This window comes from Sardina pilchardus, chromosome 3 (genome assembly GCF_963854185.1).
Source record: "Sardina pilchardus chromosome 3, fSarPil1.1, whole genome shotgun sequence".
Lineage (NCBI taxonomy): Eukaryota > Metazoa > Chordata > Actinopteri > Clupeiformes > Clupeidae > Sardina > Sardina pilchardus.
This window is the reverse complement of record NC_084996.1, coordinates 25,106,784-25,124,038: the sequence shown is the minus strand read 5'-3', so window position 1 is coordinate 25,124,038 and position 17,255 is coordinate 25,106,784. Positions and strand designations below refer to the sequence as shown.

Below are 17,255 nucleotides of genomic sequence, written 5' to 3'. Positions count from 1 at the left end.
GTAGACCAAATTAGCTTGTCTTTTCACTTCAACTGCTCTGAATGCACAAACAAGCAGCTCCATTCAGACCTCGATTTAGCATATCGGATAGAGTTTGCATGACATGTAGCGTTTCTTATCTTAGCCTATGTATAAAATATCAGATTGCGTCAAGATTGCGACTCTTTTCCTCTTGTCGGCTTTACTCAACATCAAGAAGTTGGCTACCCACACGAAGAGTCAAATATGAGAAGTTAATGCAAAGAGAAAAAGAGAATATCAACTTCAGTTTGTCATTGGACAATTTTGAGAAGTGAAAACGGAGAAGACGCCAGCACAGGTAACTGTTTAAAAGCGGCTGTAACCCAGTTGAAGTTGTCGTCCAGGTTACTCAATTAACATTAAACCTGAACATGACAGTCGTCACGCTGCATGTTTTGCTGGCTGGGGCTTACACATTGCCTCGGTGAACCACATTGGCTAGGCCTATATCTGTTCCTCTTTAAAACCGGACATATCAACATCAGGAACTAGGCTACGAAGTATCAGCTGCATTTTTTCACGACACATAATGATGTTATGACTAGTTACACTCTTGATTCTAAGTACGCACGGATCAGACTGATTAGGCGGGTGGACTACCGTTCTCTGTATTGCAGTCATACAGCCTAATTTCTAGCCTAGTCCACAGCGGGTATGTAACATATTCGAACATTTTTAAAACTTCTAAGATAACCAAGATTGAAGTCAGCTATGGACCCAGATGAAAGTCCCCTCCTCCGTTTTGGAAGGACGCTCTGGGCTGCCGTGGTGAGTGTTACTAATGAACCAGGGGAGGGTTGTCATCTGTATTTTATTCTGGTATACTATCATCTGTATACTGTACGTTATTCAAAAATGTGCAGTAGGCTACAGCAGAACAAACATATAAACGACCTGGTAGACCTGTTAATTGTTTTGTTGTAGACAGCAGGACATTTGATGATGTTGCAGCTTTCACAAACCACTATGTAAGTTTTTTTGCTGTAAGGGTGGTGGTGTTATCATGTAGCCTATTGTATCAGTAGTCATACGACTAAACCTTTTCGTCCGCCCAGTTCCTAAAGGGACCTCTAATGGCATTGTGTGTCTTTGTTTAATGGTCAATTAATCTGGTGAGCAGCAGTGGTTTTATGAACTCAGGTTTAAAATTACTTCTCTGTTTCACTATGTCTTTCCTCCCCCTCTTCCCTCACACACACACACACACACACACACACACACACACACACACACACACACAAACACACAAACACACACACACACATACTGTACTGTATCATTACTCACCCTCAGGCCTACATCACAACCACTGTGGCCAGATTTCTGAGAGCAGAACCTGACCCAGAGGACCGGGACAGCCAACCGAGTGATGAAGAAGATGATGTTTCTAGGGAGACGGCTAGCCAGAGGTGCAGGGACGAGCATCATCCAGGGCGGGGGTGGACCGAAACGGACATGGCCGTCAGCTCGTCCACCACACACGTGCACAGCCGCTCACCCACAGTTCCGTGGGAGAGGTGTGACGTGATCCCAGGTCACCACGGTAAGGAAACTGACATTTACAGCGTTCAATTCTCCAAGAGTAGAGGCGCAGAGGCCGGCCCAGGGGGGGAGGAACTAGAGCAGAGGAGTCCTGATGGGAAACATCATCCGCAGCCAGCACTGCCTGCTGAGCATGAGGAGGTGCAAACCCAGCAGTCCACTGAGAGTGAGGATGGGTGCCCGGAGACCATGGACATCACCATACAACACACAGAGCAAGTTAAAGACCATGATGACGACACAGAGACCACCATACACCACACAGAGCAGGTTAAAGACCATGATGAGACCATAGACAGCACCATACGCCACACAGAGCAGACTAAAGACCATGACGATGACACAGAGACCACCATACACCACACAGAGCAGGTTAAAGACCATGATGACGACACAGAGACCACCATACACCACACAGAGCAGGTTAAAGACCATGATGACGACACAGAGACCACCATACACCACACAGAGCAGGTTAACGACCATAATGACGACACAGAGACCATAGACATTACCATACACCACACAGAACAGGTTAAAGACCATGATGATGACACAGAGACCATAGACATTACCATACACCACACAGAGCAGGTTAAAGACCATGATGACGACACAGAGACCACCATACACCACACAGAGCAGGTTAAAGACCATGATGAGACCATAGACATCATACACCACACAGAGCAGATTAAAGACCATGATGAAGACACAGAGACCATAGACATCATACACACCACAGAGCAGATTAAAGACCATGATGAGACCATAGACATCATACACCACACAGAGCAGATTAAAGACCATGATGAGACCATAGACATCATACACCACACAGAGCAGATTAAAGACCATGATGAAGACACAGAGACCATAGACATCATACACCACACAGAGCAGATTAAAGACCATGATGAGACCATAGACATCATACACCACACAGAGCAGATTAAAGACCATGATGAGACCATAGACATCATACACCACACAGAGCAGGTTAAAGACCATGATGAGACCATAGACATCATACACCACACAGAGCAGATTAAAGACCATGATGACGACACAGAGACCATGGACACCATACAACACACAGAGCAGGTTGATGATGACAAGGCTAGCACACTGGCTCCAGAGGAGCACGACGCTGTGAGAACCGAGCTCAAGGTTCTAGACGAGCACGACGCTATGAGAACCGAACTCAAGGTTCTAGACGAGCACGACGCTGTGAGAACTGAGCTCAAGGTTCTAGACGAGCACGACGCTATGAGAACCGAACTCAAGGTTCTAGACGAGCACGACGCTGTGAGAACAGAACTCAAGGTTCTAGACGAGCACAACGCTGTGAGAACTGAACTCAAGGTTCTAGAGGAGCACGACGCTGTGAGAACCAAACTCAAAGGTTTAGAGATGAGTGACGACTCCGCAGCAGGGAATTCTGGGATTGCCGTAAGAAGTGAGCTCTGGGGCTCAGGCGAAGTTGACCTTGAGGTCAGAGGTCAGGAAGACTCAGAGGAAGAGGAAGTGATGGATCAGGAAGTGGTTCACGAAGATGACCCAGAAACTGGAGCACCACAGTCCAGTGCCATCCTTGAACAAGGCAATGAAGCAGTGGCCGGCGTCATCCTCGCTGAGCAAAGAGCGCCAGAGTCACATGCCAGCCAGAGCAGCGAGGATGAGACCGCGCCTGATGCAGCCCATCAAGACCGTGACACACCACTGTCCACCGCCACGTACACAGACCACGAACAGGAAATCTACGCACTGACTCACAGACTGGTGGAGGAAGTAGTGGCGTCATCAGTTGAATGTGTAACTAATGAATTAAAGATGCAGGATCACCAGGAGGAAGTGCCTAAAGAGAGTCATACACAGGTATCAGCGGCCAGCCTCACCTGTCCAGACCAGGTGGACGGTGCACACAAACTGGTGGAGGAGGTAGTGGCGTCATCAGTGGAATGTGTAACTAATGAATTAAAGTTGCAGGATCACCAGGAGGAAGTTCATAAAGAGAGTCATACACAGGTATCAGCGGCCAGCCTCACCTGTCCAGACCAGGTGGACAGTGCACACAAACTGGTGGAGGAGGTAGTGGCGTCATCAGTGGAATGTGTAACTAATGAATTAAAGTTGCAGGATCACCAGGAGGAAGTTCATAAAGAGAGTCATACACAGGTATCAGCGGCCAGCCTCACCTGTCCAGACCAGGTGGACAGTGCACACAACCTGAAGGAGCAACAGGAGCCGATTTCAATTTCAAACCAACCTGTTGAGCCACTGACTATATGGTATGATGGAGAGGTAGAGGAACATACTGAAGCTGTAAATTCATCTGTATATGAAGAGCGTGAATGTGGGCTACAAGGGGAAAGGGAGAGATTAAGAGGCGAAAGGATCGATGAGCCTGCTGATGATCAACATCCACGGGAAGACACTGAGGAGTCAGACGGGGAAACAGATGATGAAGATGACAAACAACGTCAAGAACAGGATGTAATGAGAGAGGGACAAAAAGCTGAGGACTTGGAGGAGGTGCTAGAACAGGAATCCGTCTCTAGAATTGATCAGAACAGACGAGAAGAAGAACAGTTGCAAGGCCAAGGCACAGATCATCATGTCAGTGATCAGCATCTGTGTGAAAAGGAGGACTTGGTGAAGGAGGAAATGATGGTGAAGGAAGAGATGATGGTGCTGGAAGCAGTTTGTGAAGAAGACGCCACAGCAGACACCACTGATAGCAAACACCCGTGTGAAGAAGTGGAGCAGACCAGCACTGAGGAAGACTATGGAGAAACAGAGACGAAGAGACACAGCTCTGAGGAAGACTATGGAAAAACAGAGATGATGGACCAGCACAGCTCTGAGGAAGACTATGGAGAAAGAGAGATGAAGCAGCACAGCTCTGAGGAAGACTATGGAGAAAGAGAGATGAAGCAGCACAGCTCTGAGGAAGACTATGGAGAAAGAGAGATGAAGCAGCACAGCTCTGAGGAAGACTATGGAGAAAGAGAGATGAAGCAGCACAGCTCTGAGGAAGACTATGGAGAAAGAGAGATGAAGCAGCACAGCAGGGATGACAACACAGCAGAAATGCTACAGGATTCATCAACAGCAGCTGAAGGGGTGATTGACAACACAGCAGCAATGCTACAGGATTCATCAACAGCAGCTGAAGGGGTGATTGACAACACAGCAGCAATGCTACAGGATTCACCAACAGCAGCTGAAGGGGTGATTGACAACACAGCAGCAATGCTACAGGATTCATCAACAGAAGCTGAAGGGGTGATTGACAACACAGCAGCAATGCTACAGGATTCATCAACAGAAGCTGAAAGAGAGATGGAGGAGCACAGCTCTGAGGAAGACTATGGAGAAAGAGAGATGAAGAGGCACAGCTCTGAGGAAGACTATGGAGAGAGGGAGATGAAGCAGCACAGCTCTGAGGAAGACTATGGAGAGAGGGAGATGAAGCAGCACAGCTCTGAGGAAGACTATGGAGAAAGGGAGATGAAGCAGCACAGCTCTGAGGAAGACTATGGAGAAAGGGAGATGAAGCAGCATAGCAAGATTGACAACACAGCAGATATGCTACATGATTTAACACCAGCAGCTGAAGGGATGGTTGACAAAACAGCAGATATGCTACAGGATTTAACACCAGCAGCTGAATCGGTCACTGTGACGGACACAACACACACCATTTCAGCGGTGATCAGAGAGGACCTACAGCAAAGAGGACCTACTGGACAACATGTGCAGGAAATGAACGCAAACCCACAGGAAGTGATGGATGTTGTAAGTGAGGTCACAGATATTACCCTGGGCCCTGGCGCAGAGGAACCGAGAGGAGAAAAAGCAGAACCTCTAAGGGAGGACAGGGTGGGAAAAGAAGAAGAGGAAGAGGATGAGAAAGAGGAGGATGAGGAGGAGGAGGGAGTAGAAGAAGTAGAGGAAGTAGAGGAAGTAGAAGAAGTGGAAGAAGAAGAGGAAAGAGATGAGTTTGAAGGTCTGAGACCCACAGAGGAGTCAGAGGATGAAGGAGTCTCCGTTGACCCCGAGGACGCGGAGGTCCAAGAGGCTCATGAGGGATGGCACTCCGAGGACGGTGAGGTCGATTTCATTGAGGACTTCACAGAGGCCAGCGATGCCTTACTGTATGAGCCTGAGATGCCAGAGCTGGAGCCCCTTGAGACCGGGACAGATGCTTCTCTCCTGAGGGAAGACGCAGACCCGGCATGCACAGACGCAGACACCAGCTCACCCAGCAGACCCAAACACACAGAACCGGCTACACCCTGGGAATCACCGGCGGCACTACAGGAGTCTGAATTAGCTGCAGGATCAGGGTACACGGAGAATGGCCACACATCAGACATCCTCAGAAATACTCATGAAGATGACGTCGTGGCCGACACTGAGTTTGCGCTGCACACCCCTGGAACTGCGTTGCCATGTGGTGCGCCTGAACAGATGAATCTCATGGACACATCAGAATCAGAGCCACAGTCTGAATCAAAACATAGACGCCAAGAGGAAGCAGAACTTAAAATAAAGATGCAATTATCTAAGGAATCAAAATCATTGGACGAGGGAAGTGAGCTAGAGATCAAGGGGTCGACCACAACTGTACCCACAGACTCGTTAGTTAAAGAGGAATTGATGGAGTCGGATGTTACAGAGACCGCTGATGAGGTACTGGCTTCAGAACGTGTTGATGTGTCCATGGAGAGTAATACATTAACAACTGCTTCCTCTATTAAATCAACAGCTTCATCCTCTGGATCCATAGTACACGTAAAGGAACCCGAGTCAGAGACAGCAGAGGCCAGTAGTACCCCAGTCCCACAGATAGAGGTAGAGATTAATCCACTGCTTCCACAGCCCGACTCCAAGAACATGGCACTGACGTCTCAGAGGGGCACTGTGCAGGAGCACCAAGAAGGTAACGGCGATTCATCCGACAAGCCAGAGCATAATGAAGGTGCATCACAGGAAGGCGGGCGTGGAGTTGAAACCCCCTCAGCAGAGAGGACCGTGGTGAAGGAGGCTGACTCTGAGCCCGACCTCCGCTCCTCAGCAGAGAGGACCGTGGTGAAGGAGGCTGACTCTGAGCCTGACCTCCCCTCAGCAGAGAGGACCGTGGTGAAGGAGGCTGACTCTGAGCCCGACCTCCGCACCTCAGAGGCTGCTACAGCTGTGCCAGATGAATCACAGATGATCAAAGAAGAAACAACCAGGGCGCCGCATAAACAAGCAAATGCAGACATTCCGTGGACGACAGGCCAGCAGACATGTGCAGCAGAGGCTGAGACAGAAGAAAGCCCAGACGTTGCAGGACAAAATGAAGAGCCTGATGTTGACATGGCAACCATAGAGGTGAGTGGTGGAGAGGCATCACACCTGGATGACAGATCAGCGCTGAAGAGAAAGCTGGAAGATGCTGGAGGAGAGGAGGAGCCACCAGAAGATCAGCCAGACGTCACAGCAGGGCCACAGGTAATCATGCTCTCTTTAGATAGATAGATACTTTATTGATCCCCAAGGGGAAACAGAATTTAGTTCAATTCTGAAGAAGTAGTTGTATTCAAAAGTAGTTGAATTTTTGAATTTCCCCTTGAGGATCAAGGGGAAGTATCTATCTATCTATCTATCTATCTATCTATCTAAGCTAGAGCTTTGTAAATTGTATTGCTTTCAAATGGAAATATATTTCATCATCAGGAGACACCAGTGTTGTCTCTAACCTGTATCTCCTCTGTCCTGCGTCCAGGTCTCCTCTTTGGACTTCTCTGTCCAGAAGTCTCGCATTGCGGTGAAAAACCCTCTGGTCCGCCCTCCCAAAGACCCACGCACCCTTCTGCATCTGCCCTCTCTGGAGCCCACACCCCGGGCCCCCCAGCAGGACGGCCTCCCTGGCCCCCCCGGCAGAAAGCCTCCTGCACACAGACTGCCCATGGGAGGGGTAGGGGTCATGGGTGTCAGGCTGCCTGGTGAGTGAAAGCCAAATTAACAACAAAAAAACACACATTTGCACATGTTTACAAAACACATATAAACATGTTTTTTTATACAGACACATAGACACACACACACAAATACTTCTCTCATTAGAAAAAAAGATGTTCTTTTAGCTTGTCCCTCTGAATGTTTATAAAGAGATTCCATTTCGGCTAGATGATTCAGATTGTTGTTTTTACTGCTGGCCCTCCAGGATTAGGAGCGGGGTTTCCTGTGTTGAGAAAGACCAACAGAGAGCTAAAAGAGGAACAGAAGTCCGAGAGCTCACCATCACAGGTGCTAATTTCGGCCACTATACTCACCATCTTTATGTGTGATGTTTTAACACAGTGCAAGCTGTCTTGAGCTGTCTGTAGCCTTAGCACGCCAAATGATGGCCAAAGAGCAAAGTCAGTTAATGAGCTATGCTATTAACACAAATACATTTGGCCTAGTTATTAAATGAACATAGCCTTTAGACGCTGCACTTTGCCCATCGTTTAAATTAGGACCCACATTATGGCTTCTTTTCAACGTCTTAAAGCTTACTGTGTGTAAATGTGGCTGCTATTCTCTCTCTTGGCAGAAATCTGAGTCAGAACAGAGGCAGACAGAGGATGTAGCAGAGGAGGGGCCGACCCAAAGCAAACCCAAATGGACGCCTCCAAAGCATGCCATAGGGTACGCACTACGCACACAGGACTTGTCTGTCCGTTTATGGATATCATATTCAGTGTGCATGTCTTTGTTTGTACTTTTAGATACAGTAGATAGATAGATAGATAGATAGATAGATAGATGGATAGATAGATAGATAGATACTTTATTGATCCCCGAGGGTAAGTTGAAGGTCCCAGTAGCTTAGACACAACACAGAACATACATAAACTACAACATAAACAGGATGATAAAATAACAAATCCGCATGACTAAAAAGAATGAATCCACATGAATGTAGGCTACTTAGGATGTAGGCCTAGGCTATAGCCTAAAGGTGCTTGCAGTGACAATGCTGTGTGATTCAGTATGTGTGTGTCATGCTGGTAGTGCTAGAGTAGCTATGTGATTTCAGCCTGTTTACAGTCTGTGCTTGTTTGTAGGATGGGAAACCCTTTCATGATGGCTGAGTTGAAGGGAAAACTGCGGAAGTCCACCAAAGAATAGGAGGATGACCTGCGGCCAGAAATGATTAACTGTTTGTTTGACTATTTCTTACGTTACATTGTGATGGACCATGGCTTCTTTTCATGACTTGAATGAATCCTATATGCCAATCTAACTTTACATTAAATAGCCTAAATACATGTATGCAAAAAGTTGAATCCAAAAGTTCACATTTGTTGTGGTCAGAATGTGTGATGGAAGGCCTTGGTGTAGCCTACTTTATGAGCTGAACAAAACTGTAAAGGAAACTTTTTTGTATTTGAATAAATTATATTAAATTATATCCTTTTTTCTTTGCCCATTTGGAATGTTTTGCTGTTTGTTGCTGTTTATCATTTTGTTTTTAAGTGTTACCATGGATGAGGAGACCCTCCCCTGTGAGGGCGGCTGCGCAGTATGTGCCGCACGACGTCAGTGGGTTTTCGGAAAGGGAGGCGCTAGCAGACACCGGTGATTGAGGTGGGGTAAGAAAAGAAGGAATTACACCGGGAGAAAGAAGAAAAACGAGAACGAATGAAATTACCCCTACAGTAGAATTTCGATATATACACCATATATGTGATTGAGGTAACGTACAATACAACTGAATATTATTGTAGGTGATATATCGTTGTGAACAAATACGACGAAAGTCGACTTTTTCTCGTTAACGTTAGGTTGCCGGCTAGGTTAATGGTTAGCATGTTAGCTAGTCACTGCTGGCTAGCCCTAGCCGACCCTATTATCTACTGTGATACTAGCGTGCTAAAGGAAGGGATAGCCTATGTGGGTAACTTATAGCTATGCTTGCGTTTATCAGAGGCCAAGTAGATTGGCCAACATTATGATGTTATGTCACTGATGAGCTAACTCGATAGCTTGAAGGCAGGATATTTAGCAAGTGAACGACTAGTCGGGAGGTGCTACACATCCACAGTTATGTGCTATTTTATAAAACATACAGTTGGGCTTGTTTTTGGTTTTGGGTTTTTTTGCTTCCTTGTAATTTTGCCAGTTAACGGTCCCCTTTTATATAAACAAATATGTTCTCGCTGGGTCGCTTAATAAGTTGTTTTGTCATGCAGGCATGCCTCAACTTGTGTAACTTTAGCTAACGTTAGCGTTAACGCAGATAACGTTAGCGATACTTCTCATACTGAGTTCGTTGTTAAACAGGTCAAGATAACCCTGGTTTATGGAATTGAATATCACGTTACGTTGTTAAAGTAATCACGGCAATTTGAGGTCAAATCAATAAATCCCAAGTGTTTTATTTTAACGAAACCTGATCGTCAATGGCGCTTCATCGAAACATTAAAAAAGTTGGCTAACCTTATGTTAAGTTAAGTGGTTTCGCAGCTGAAAGGCTAGCAGGCTCCTGTTAGCGCTTTAGCTAAAGGGGTTAATGTTACCTAATCAATTTCCTTTAGTTGACATGGTTTAGATTCAACGTTTGATAGATGGTTTCGTGGCTGGATTCTACTTCTTTTAAACCTACATTTTGTTTTCCAAATTACATACAGTCGTTGCCGAGGGTTAACTAACATAGCCATTTACTAGCCTATGTGCACAGTTAACGTGCGTAACCCCTCGCGAACACATTAGCCCGACGAGTGAGCCGGTAATGTAGAATTTTAAAAGTTAAAGCTTAGTAGTGCTGCACATACACATCAGATTATTTACGTTGTGCAGTTTGCTTCCGTAATTTAGTTTGTTTCTGATAGTTTGCATTTAAGCCGAGTAGCTGCTAGATCTATTCTATCACTGCTGGTGCTAATAGCTTTGCAAGGCGGCCTCAGTCCTGAAGCTAACGCTAGTTTAGCTCGGTTGCTTGAATGGACTCTGGTCGTTAGCCATCTTAAAATGATTGGTTACAAGTTAATCAACATCACGTTGGTTTGACTTGATTCCTACCGAACCCATTTGGTTCGCGCTCTGGGGTGAGATGTCTTCCCTGCACTCTGATAGTTTATCTCTGTCGGTTTAATATATTGTGGCGTAGAAGTGATATTGTCATACTAAGCCCCCACCACAAGGGCCCCATTTTTAAATTATAAAGTGTGTTGAACGATATGTGTGCCCCCGTACGCTTGCCAATTAGTTAGTTTTGCAAGCTATTTTCTAAAATGGTTTAATTATTTCTTTCAACAGATCTGTTGCATCCACTTCCCGACCCCTCTCTCGTCCGTGTGATTGCGTGGGAGTCTGTGCATTGCGTGAGGCCGGGTTGCCATACTGATTACCAGAGTGACGTGATTGGGGTACAGCTTGGTGTTCTCTCTCTTTCTCCCCCTCTGTCTCGTCTCCCTTGTTTGTGCAATTGGCCATGGGTGACATCAGCGATCTGGACAGACAGATCGACCAGCTGAGGAGATGTGAGCTCATCAAAGAGAATGAGGTCAAAGCACTGTGTGCCAAAGCCAGGTAAATAACAACAACCAAGCAGACACTCCGTCTTTGAGACCTAGAACATACCTTAACACAACAACCAAGCAGACACTCCGTCTTTGAGACCTAGAACATACCTTAACACAGACCATAAGTGCACCAAGCAGACACTCCGTCTTTGAGACCTAGAACATACCTTAACACAGACCATAAGTGCAACAAGCAGACACTCCGTCTTTGAGACCTAGAACATACCTTAACACAACAACCAAGCAGACACTCTGTCGTTGAGACCTAGAACTTACCTCTAGAACATACCTTAACACAGACCATAAGTGCACCAAGCAGACACTCCATCTTTGAGACTTAGAACATACCTTAACACAGGTCAGTGCACCAAGCAGACACTCCGTCTTTGAGACAGAACATACCTGAACACAGACCATAAGTGCTGAGTCATTGCTTTTGGTTTGAAAACGTATGCTCCTATTTATGTTGTAACGCATGGTTGGTTGTTATTCATAATTTTTGAACTGATCAAAACTGTTGTTCACTTTAAGACCAGATTTGAATGAAACCTTTTCCCATCACAGAGAAATCCTCGTGGAGGAGAGCAACGTACAGAGAGTAGATTCTCCAGTGACAGTGAGTAAGAATGCTTTAGCTTGCATAATCAGTTTGTTTCATGTTTTTGTGCTGTTTGTAAGAGTATTAACTTCATACTCTATGTGCAGGTATGTGGTGACATCCATGGACAGTTCTACGACCTGAAGGAGTTGTTTAGAGTAAGTGTGTTTGTCATTCACCAGAAACCGCGGATCAGCACATTGTTGCCGGCTTATCTAGTTGTTTGAACCTTGAATAATGTGCCTACACTTCACTTTTTAGGCAGAATAATGTACAAACACTGAACCACTTGCTTTTTTGGGAAACAATAATGTTATGTGCACATGACATAAAGTGGTTTAATTGTCATTGAAACCATCAAGATATCAGGTTAAGTCCCCAGGTGGATTGTTATTAGGTAGATGGCTTTAATGTTGACCAATTTCATGAAGAACTTTATTCTGGAAATCGTCTGTGATAATATAGTTGGCTAGTATTAAATCAAATGATCTGCTACTGTTTGTTGTTATTATTTAGAGATTGTTTTGGCCATGACCCAAGTAGTTTACTCCTTTTGTTTGGGTGTAAAGCTGTTGTAGTTGAGGAAAGAGCCTGTATAAATGTACCTGTACCTTCAAACTGCCAGAAATGGTGAACATTTTAAAGTCACCAGTTATAATTGTGGATACTTATGGTTGAGCTGTTAAATCAACTGGACTAATTGTTTAGTAAGTACCAGCAGAGGAGGCTCAGCCAATGACAGACAGAGCGTCACCTAACGGCACTTGAGAACAAAGGCTGCTTCAGGGAATCAGGACTTCCTCCAGAGACCCTGTTTACCTTTCGAGTAGTGTTGTGCAGAGGCTGCTTCAGGGTATCAGGAGTTCTTCTAGACACCCTGTTTACCTTTCGAGTAGTGTTGTGCAGAGGCTGCTTCAGGGGATCAGGAGTTCCTCCAGACGCCGTGTTTACCGTTAGAGTAGTGTTGTGAAATATCACGGCTGTGTCCTCACCGGCCCTGACCTCTGACCCCACGCTCCCTCTGTCGCCTGCCTGACCCCACGTTCCACCCGTCTCTCCTCAGGTGGGCGGGGATGTTCCGGAGACTAACTACCTCTTCATGGGCGACTTTGTGGATCGAGGATTCTACAGCGTCGAGACATTTCTCCTGCTCCTGGCTCTCAAGGTAGCACCGCTCTCCTCCTCGGATCTCGCACACTTGTTCATATGCACATCCCTGTGTGTGTGTGTGTGTGTGTGTGTGTCTCTGTCCTGTTTTACTCTCCTCCTCAGATCTCTCGCACCTGTTCATATGCACGTGTGTGTGTGTCTGTCCTGTTGTGGTTCTTACTCTCCACACATGTTTATATGCACATCTGTGTCCTGTTGTGGTTCATACTCCCCTCAGGAGGCGGCTGAAACGTGTTAGTGTGTGTGTGTGTGTGAGCTTCACAGCAGCATTACTGACGTGTTGTTGGACTTGTTCTCAGTACCTGTTGGTATTGTCTCTCTCCTCCCTCCTCAGGTGCGCTACCCTGACAGAATCACGCTTATCCGCGGCAACCACGAGTCGCGGCAGATCACACAGGTGTACGGGTTCTACGACGAGTGTCTCAGAAAGTACGGCTCCGTGACCGTGTGGAGGTACTGCACGGAGATCTTCGACTACCTGTCCCTCTCGGCCATCATTGATGGAAAGGTGGGTGCAGGCCTCTCTCAGCCCTCGCTTCTCAAAGATTTTGTTTTAAGTACGATGAGAAAAGGCAAGGCGCTGTTATTTGTGGATTGTATTTCGTACTGGAGGTTTCAGTAGAAGAATCAGAATGAATCGGTTATATTTAATATGATTTAGTTTGCTTCCGTATTTCAGTTTCGCTTTCTGATAGTTTGCATACAAGTCGAGTAGATCTCTGCCATCACTGTTGGTGCTGATGGCTTTGCAAAATGGCCTCAGTGTCGTGAAGCTAACAGTAATTTAGCTTGGTTGCTTGAATGGACTCTGGTCGGTGGCCAAAAGCCATTTTACATCGATTGACACATCAAATCACTTTGGGACAGAACCCATTTGGCAGCAAATCAAAACAATGAAGCTATAGTAAAAGTAATAAGAGAATAAGATAACGTAATTGGGCAACAAGTTTTTTTGGAAAACATTGTTTTTACGGGCACTGCACAGGTTAAATAAAAGAAATAATATAGTGAAACAATGATGATTGATTTTTATTATTTATTTATTTATTTATTTATTGTTTCACTTCATAATGAGAATGATTGCATGCACACTTCATTCTTGTAAGTTAATGGGAATAACTGCATCCATATCATGCGTAGTTGGCCTTGTCCAGCGCACACATCCCTGTACGGTGGCCTGTGTGGCCCTTTGTGGGGTGCATTTCTGCTGCTGAGGACATTCTGCTTGGGGCTGCACATGTTGGAGAGCTTGCTGCTGCGCTTGCTCTAATTGTGTGACTCATTGTGGTCTTGATGCTGCTGAACATCAGGGCATTTCCTGCCCCAGAATAGAGTGTGTGTGTGTGTGTGTTGTCTGCATTGTAAAATTGCACATCTGACAATCTCATTAATGGACCCAGTCCACATGGAGCCCTGAATAGCACAAAGACTGTTTGGCAAGATAGCAGCACAAAGCAGAAATGGGGCTGAGATGGTGAGACTCTTAGTGTGAAGGTGGTGGCCTTGTGTCGCTAACTGTGATGTATGTCTCTGTGTGCAGATCTTGTGTTGCTAACTGTGACGTCTGTCTCTGTGTGCAGATCTTGTGTTGCTAACTGTGACGTGTGTCTCTGTGCAGATTTTCTGTGTGCATGGTGGCCTCTCACCCTCCATACAGACACTGGACCAGATCAGAACCATTGACAGGAAACAGGAAGTACCACATGACGGCCCCATGTGCGACCTCCTCTGGTCGGACCCTGAAGGTAAGCGCGTGTGAACCAGCACCTGCCAGTGGTGCTGAAAAAGCCCTAATAAACATGACTTAAACCATCACTAGTTTTATACTACTTTTATAGTATATGCATTTATACTATACTACATATACTTTATATACTACTAATGTATAAGTGTTATTATACTTGTTCATTTCAGCGCTACTGTATATGTACCATAGCACATGTATGTACAGTATGTGTGTGCGAATGTATGTGTGTGGTTTCAAGGCACTTATAGTTTTCTACAAAATATTAGGCTTGTCAACCTGACAAGCATGTGTGTGGTGTTTAGGATCCCCATTATAATTCCTCTGTCCCCAGCTGTAGATGTGCCTTTTTCCTGATGTGTGTGTTGTCTCCTGTGTTCCCCATCAGATACTACAGGCTGGGGTGTGAGTCCGCGCGGCGCAGGCTATCTCTTCGGCAGTGACGTGGTGGCCCAGTTCAACGCTGCTAACGACATAGACATGATCTGTCGAGCCCATCAGCTGGTCATGGAGGGATACAAGTGGCACTTCAACGAGACAGTCCTCACCGTGTGGTCAGCTCCCAACTACTGCTATAGGTGAGTATGTGTGTGTGTGTGCGTGCATGTGTGTCTATGTGGTTAGCTCCCAATTACTGCTATAGGTGTGTGTGTGTGTGTGCGTGTGTGCACTGTGAGGTTAGCTCCTAATTACGTCTCTGTGTGGTTAGCTCCTAACTACTGCTGTTGATGCATGCGTCAGTCAGAGACCTTACCATACCACTCAAGATGCATTTAGGCGTGTGTGTGCACACGGATGCGTAGTCTATTGTTTGTTTTTAGACAGTTTCAGTTGCTCTTTAGGATGTGTGTCTGTGAGGAGGTTTTATGCAACAAGTGCCTCTTAAAGCTGATCAGCCATCTCTGCATCTAGGATACTACGATACAAGGACACAAGAACAGGAGGTTTATTTGTCACATGCATATGATTACTAAAGTAAAGAATGCAGTGAAATGGTCAGTTCCTTCGCCTGTTGTGCATATGGGGATAGTAGGGAGCGGCAGGATAAGGGCAAAAAGCATTTAAGTGCTGGGGGGGTGTGTGTGTAAGAGTAAGAGCTGCAGGGAGTGAATGATGTGTGTGTGTGTGTGTGTGTGTGTGTGTCCCAGGTGTGGTAATGCTGAAAACTAATTGTTTGTCCCCCTGTCCCAGGTGTGGTAACGTGGCAGCCATTTTAGAGCTGGATGAGCACCTGCAGAAAGAGTTCATCATCTTTGAGGCGGCGCCGCAGGAAACCCGTGGCATCCCCTCCAAAAAGCCTGTGGCCGACTACTTCCTGTGACCCCCCCGCGACCTCAGGAAGCAAAACATGCGCAGCAGGAGATGCCATCCTCCGCACCATCTTGTATTTCTACCCACCCCCTCTCCTCTCCTCTACTGTCCTCCCCTCCCTCTCCCCCACCCTGTTGTCTTAATGTGGATTTTTGTTTTCTTTCTTTTGTTTTTTATTTTTAAAAATACTTTCTTGCTCATAACCCTCTTCTTTTTTTTTTCTACCTGCCCCTAAGGATTTTGTTTTGTAAAGACTCAAAGCTTCCACGCACATTCACCTCAGTACCCATAAAGAACACCTGGACTTATGTTTTCAACCCTGTCTCACACACACACACACACACACACACCACCCACTGCTGTACTTCCCTCCCCCACCTCCCCCTCCATGACCCCGTTTCTATGCTGTAGCAGTAGAGTTTTCTAATTAATGTGAAGAGTACAATGGAGAGAGGGTGAGCGGGGAGCAGCAGTGAGAGAGAGAGAGAGAGCAGCGAGATGAGCAGTGAAGGAGAGGACTGAATCCCTCTCCAGGCCTCCAGAGGGCGCTGATGTGATGGGGCTGGGCCAGCCGTGCCGTGCATTACAGTACATGCCTCTTATGCGCTCTTTTCTTTTTACTTTCTTCTTCTTTCGCTTAGCATCTTATTTCTCAGCCTGTTCTTTTTGTGAAGGAGTGGGCGGTTGGATCAGTGTTCCCAGGTGTTCTGTTCCAGTCCATCTCATGGCAGGTGTGGGCCGGCTGTGGGCCGGCTGCGGCCCGTGTGGAGTCGACCCCACGCTGGGTCCAGCACCAGCTGCCCTGCTCTCACTCAGCCGTCTAAAGGGCTGGATCAGAGTCCAAAAGCTATGATCCAGCCTCTGCAAAGCTTGGTGTACCAACGGACCACACACACGCGCGCACACACACACATGCACGCAAGGACACACACATATATCCATACATGTACACGTGCACACACACACACCATGCTTTTTCTCTCTGCTGTTCGAGGTGTGACTCAAACGACAGGTGTCACGTCACGCAAACCAAACTGCATTCTTTCTGAAATGTGCTTTCCCTTTGACTGTTCTCTCTCTAGGACTCCTTGATTTTTATTATTAATTATTTGTGACAATAAAACTGTACTTTTGTATAAAGTTAACCTGTGTCTGCACATGTGTTTTTTTGTGTGTACTTCCATTTCCTTAATTCATCAAGCAAGTGTTATGCACACTTGTTGCAAGTAACTTTGAAGGTGCTGTGTACAAATACATACTACCAGATGTATTAGTAAATCATATCACTATCAAACTGTTTTTTCAT

General features: G+C 46.1%; 2 protein-coding genes across 2 annotated transcripts; both read left to right on the top strand.

The window, feature by feature from the left end:
* The first annotated feature begins 15 nt into the window (after positions 1–15).
* On the top strand, positions 16–9,027 carry si:ch211-136m16.8 (nucleoprotein TPR). The gene is made up of 7 exons (XM_062530981.1): positions 16–319; positions 711–789; positions 1,315–7,065; positions 7,340–7,559; positions 7,781–7,863; positions 8,153–8,247; positions 8,667–9,027. The coding sequence occupies exons 2-7, from the start codon at positions 733–735 to the stop codon at positions 8,728–8,730; spliced, it is 6,270 nt and encodes a 2,089-aa protein (XP_062386965.1). The 5' UTR covers positions 16–319; positions 711–732; the 3' UTR covers positions 8,731–9,027.
* Positions 9,028–9,154: 127 nt separating this feature from the next.
* On the top strand, positions 9,155–17,094 carry ppp4cb (protein phosphatase 4, catalytic subunit b). The gene is made up of 9 exons (XM_062532561.1): positions 9,155–9,297; positions 10,861–11,133; positions 11,691–11,742; positions 11,832–11,882; positions 12,788–12,889; positions 13,229–13,402; positions 14,513–14,639; positions 15,027–15,216; positions 15,830–17,094. The coding sequence occupies exons 2-9, from the start codon at positions 11,036–11,038 to the stop codon at positions 15,957–15,959; spliced, it is 924 nt and encodes a 307-aa protein (XP_062388545.1). The 5' UTR covers positions 9,155–9,297; positions 10,861–11,035; the 3' UTR covers positions 15,960–17,094.
* The last annotated feature ends 161 nt before the right edge of the window (positions 17,095–17,255 follow it).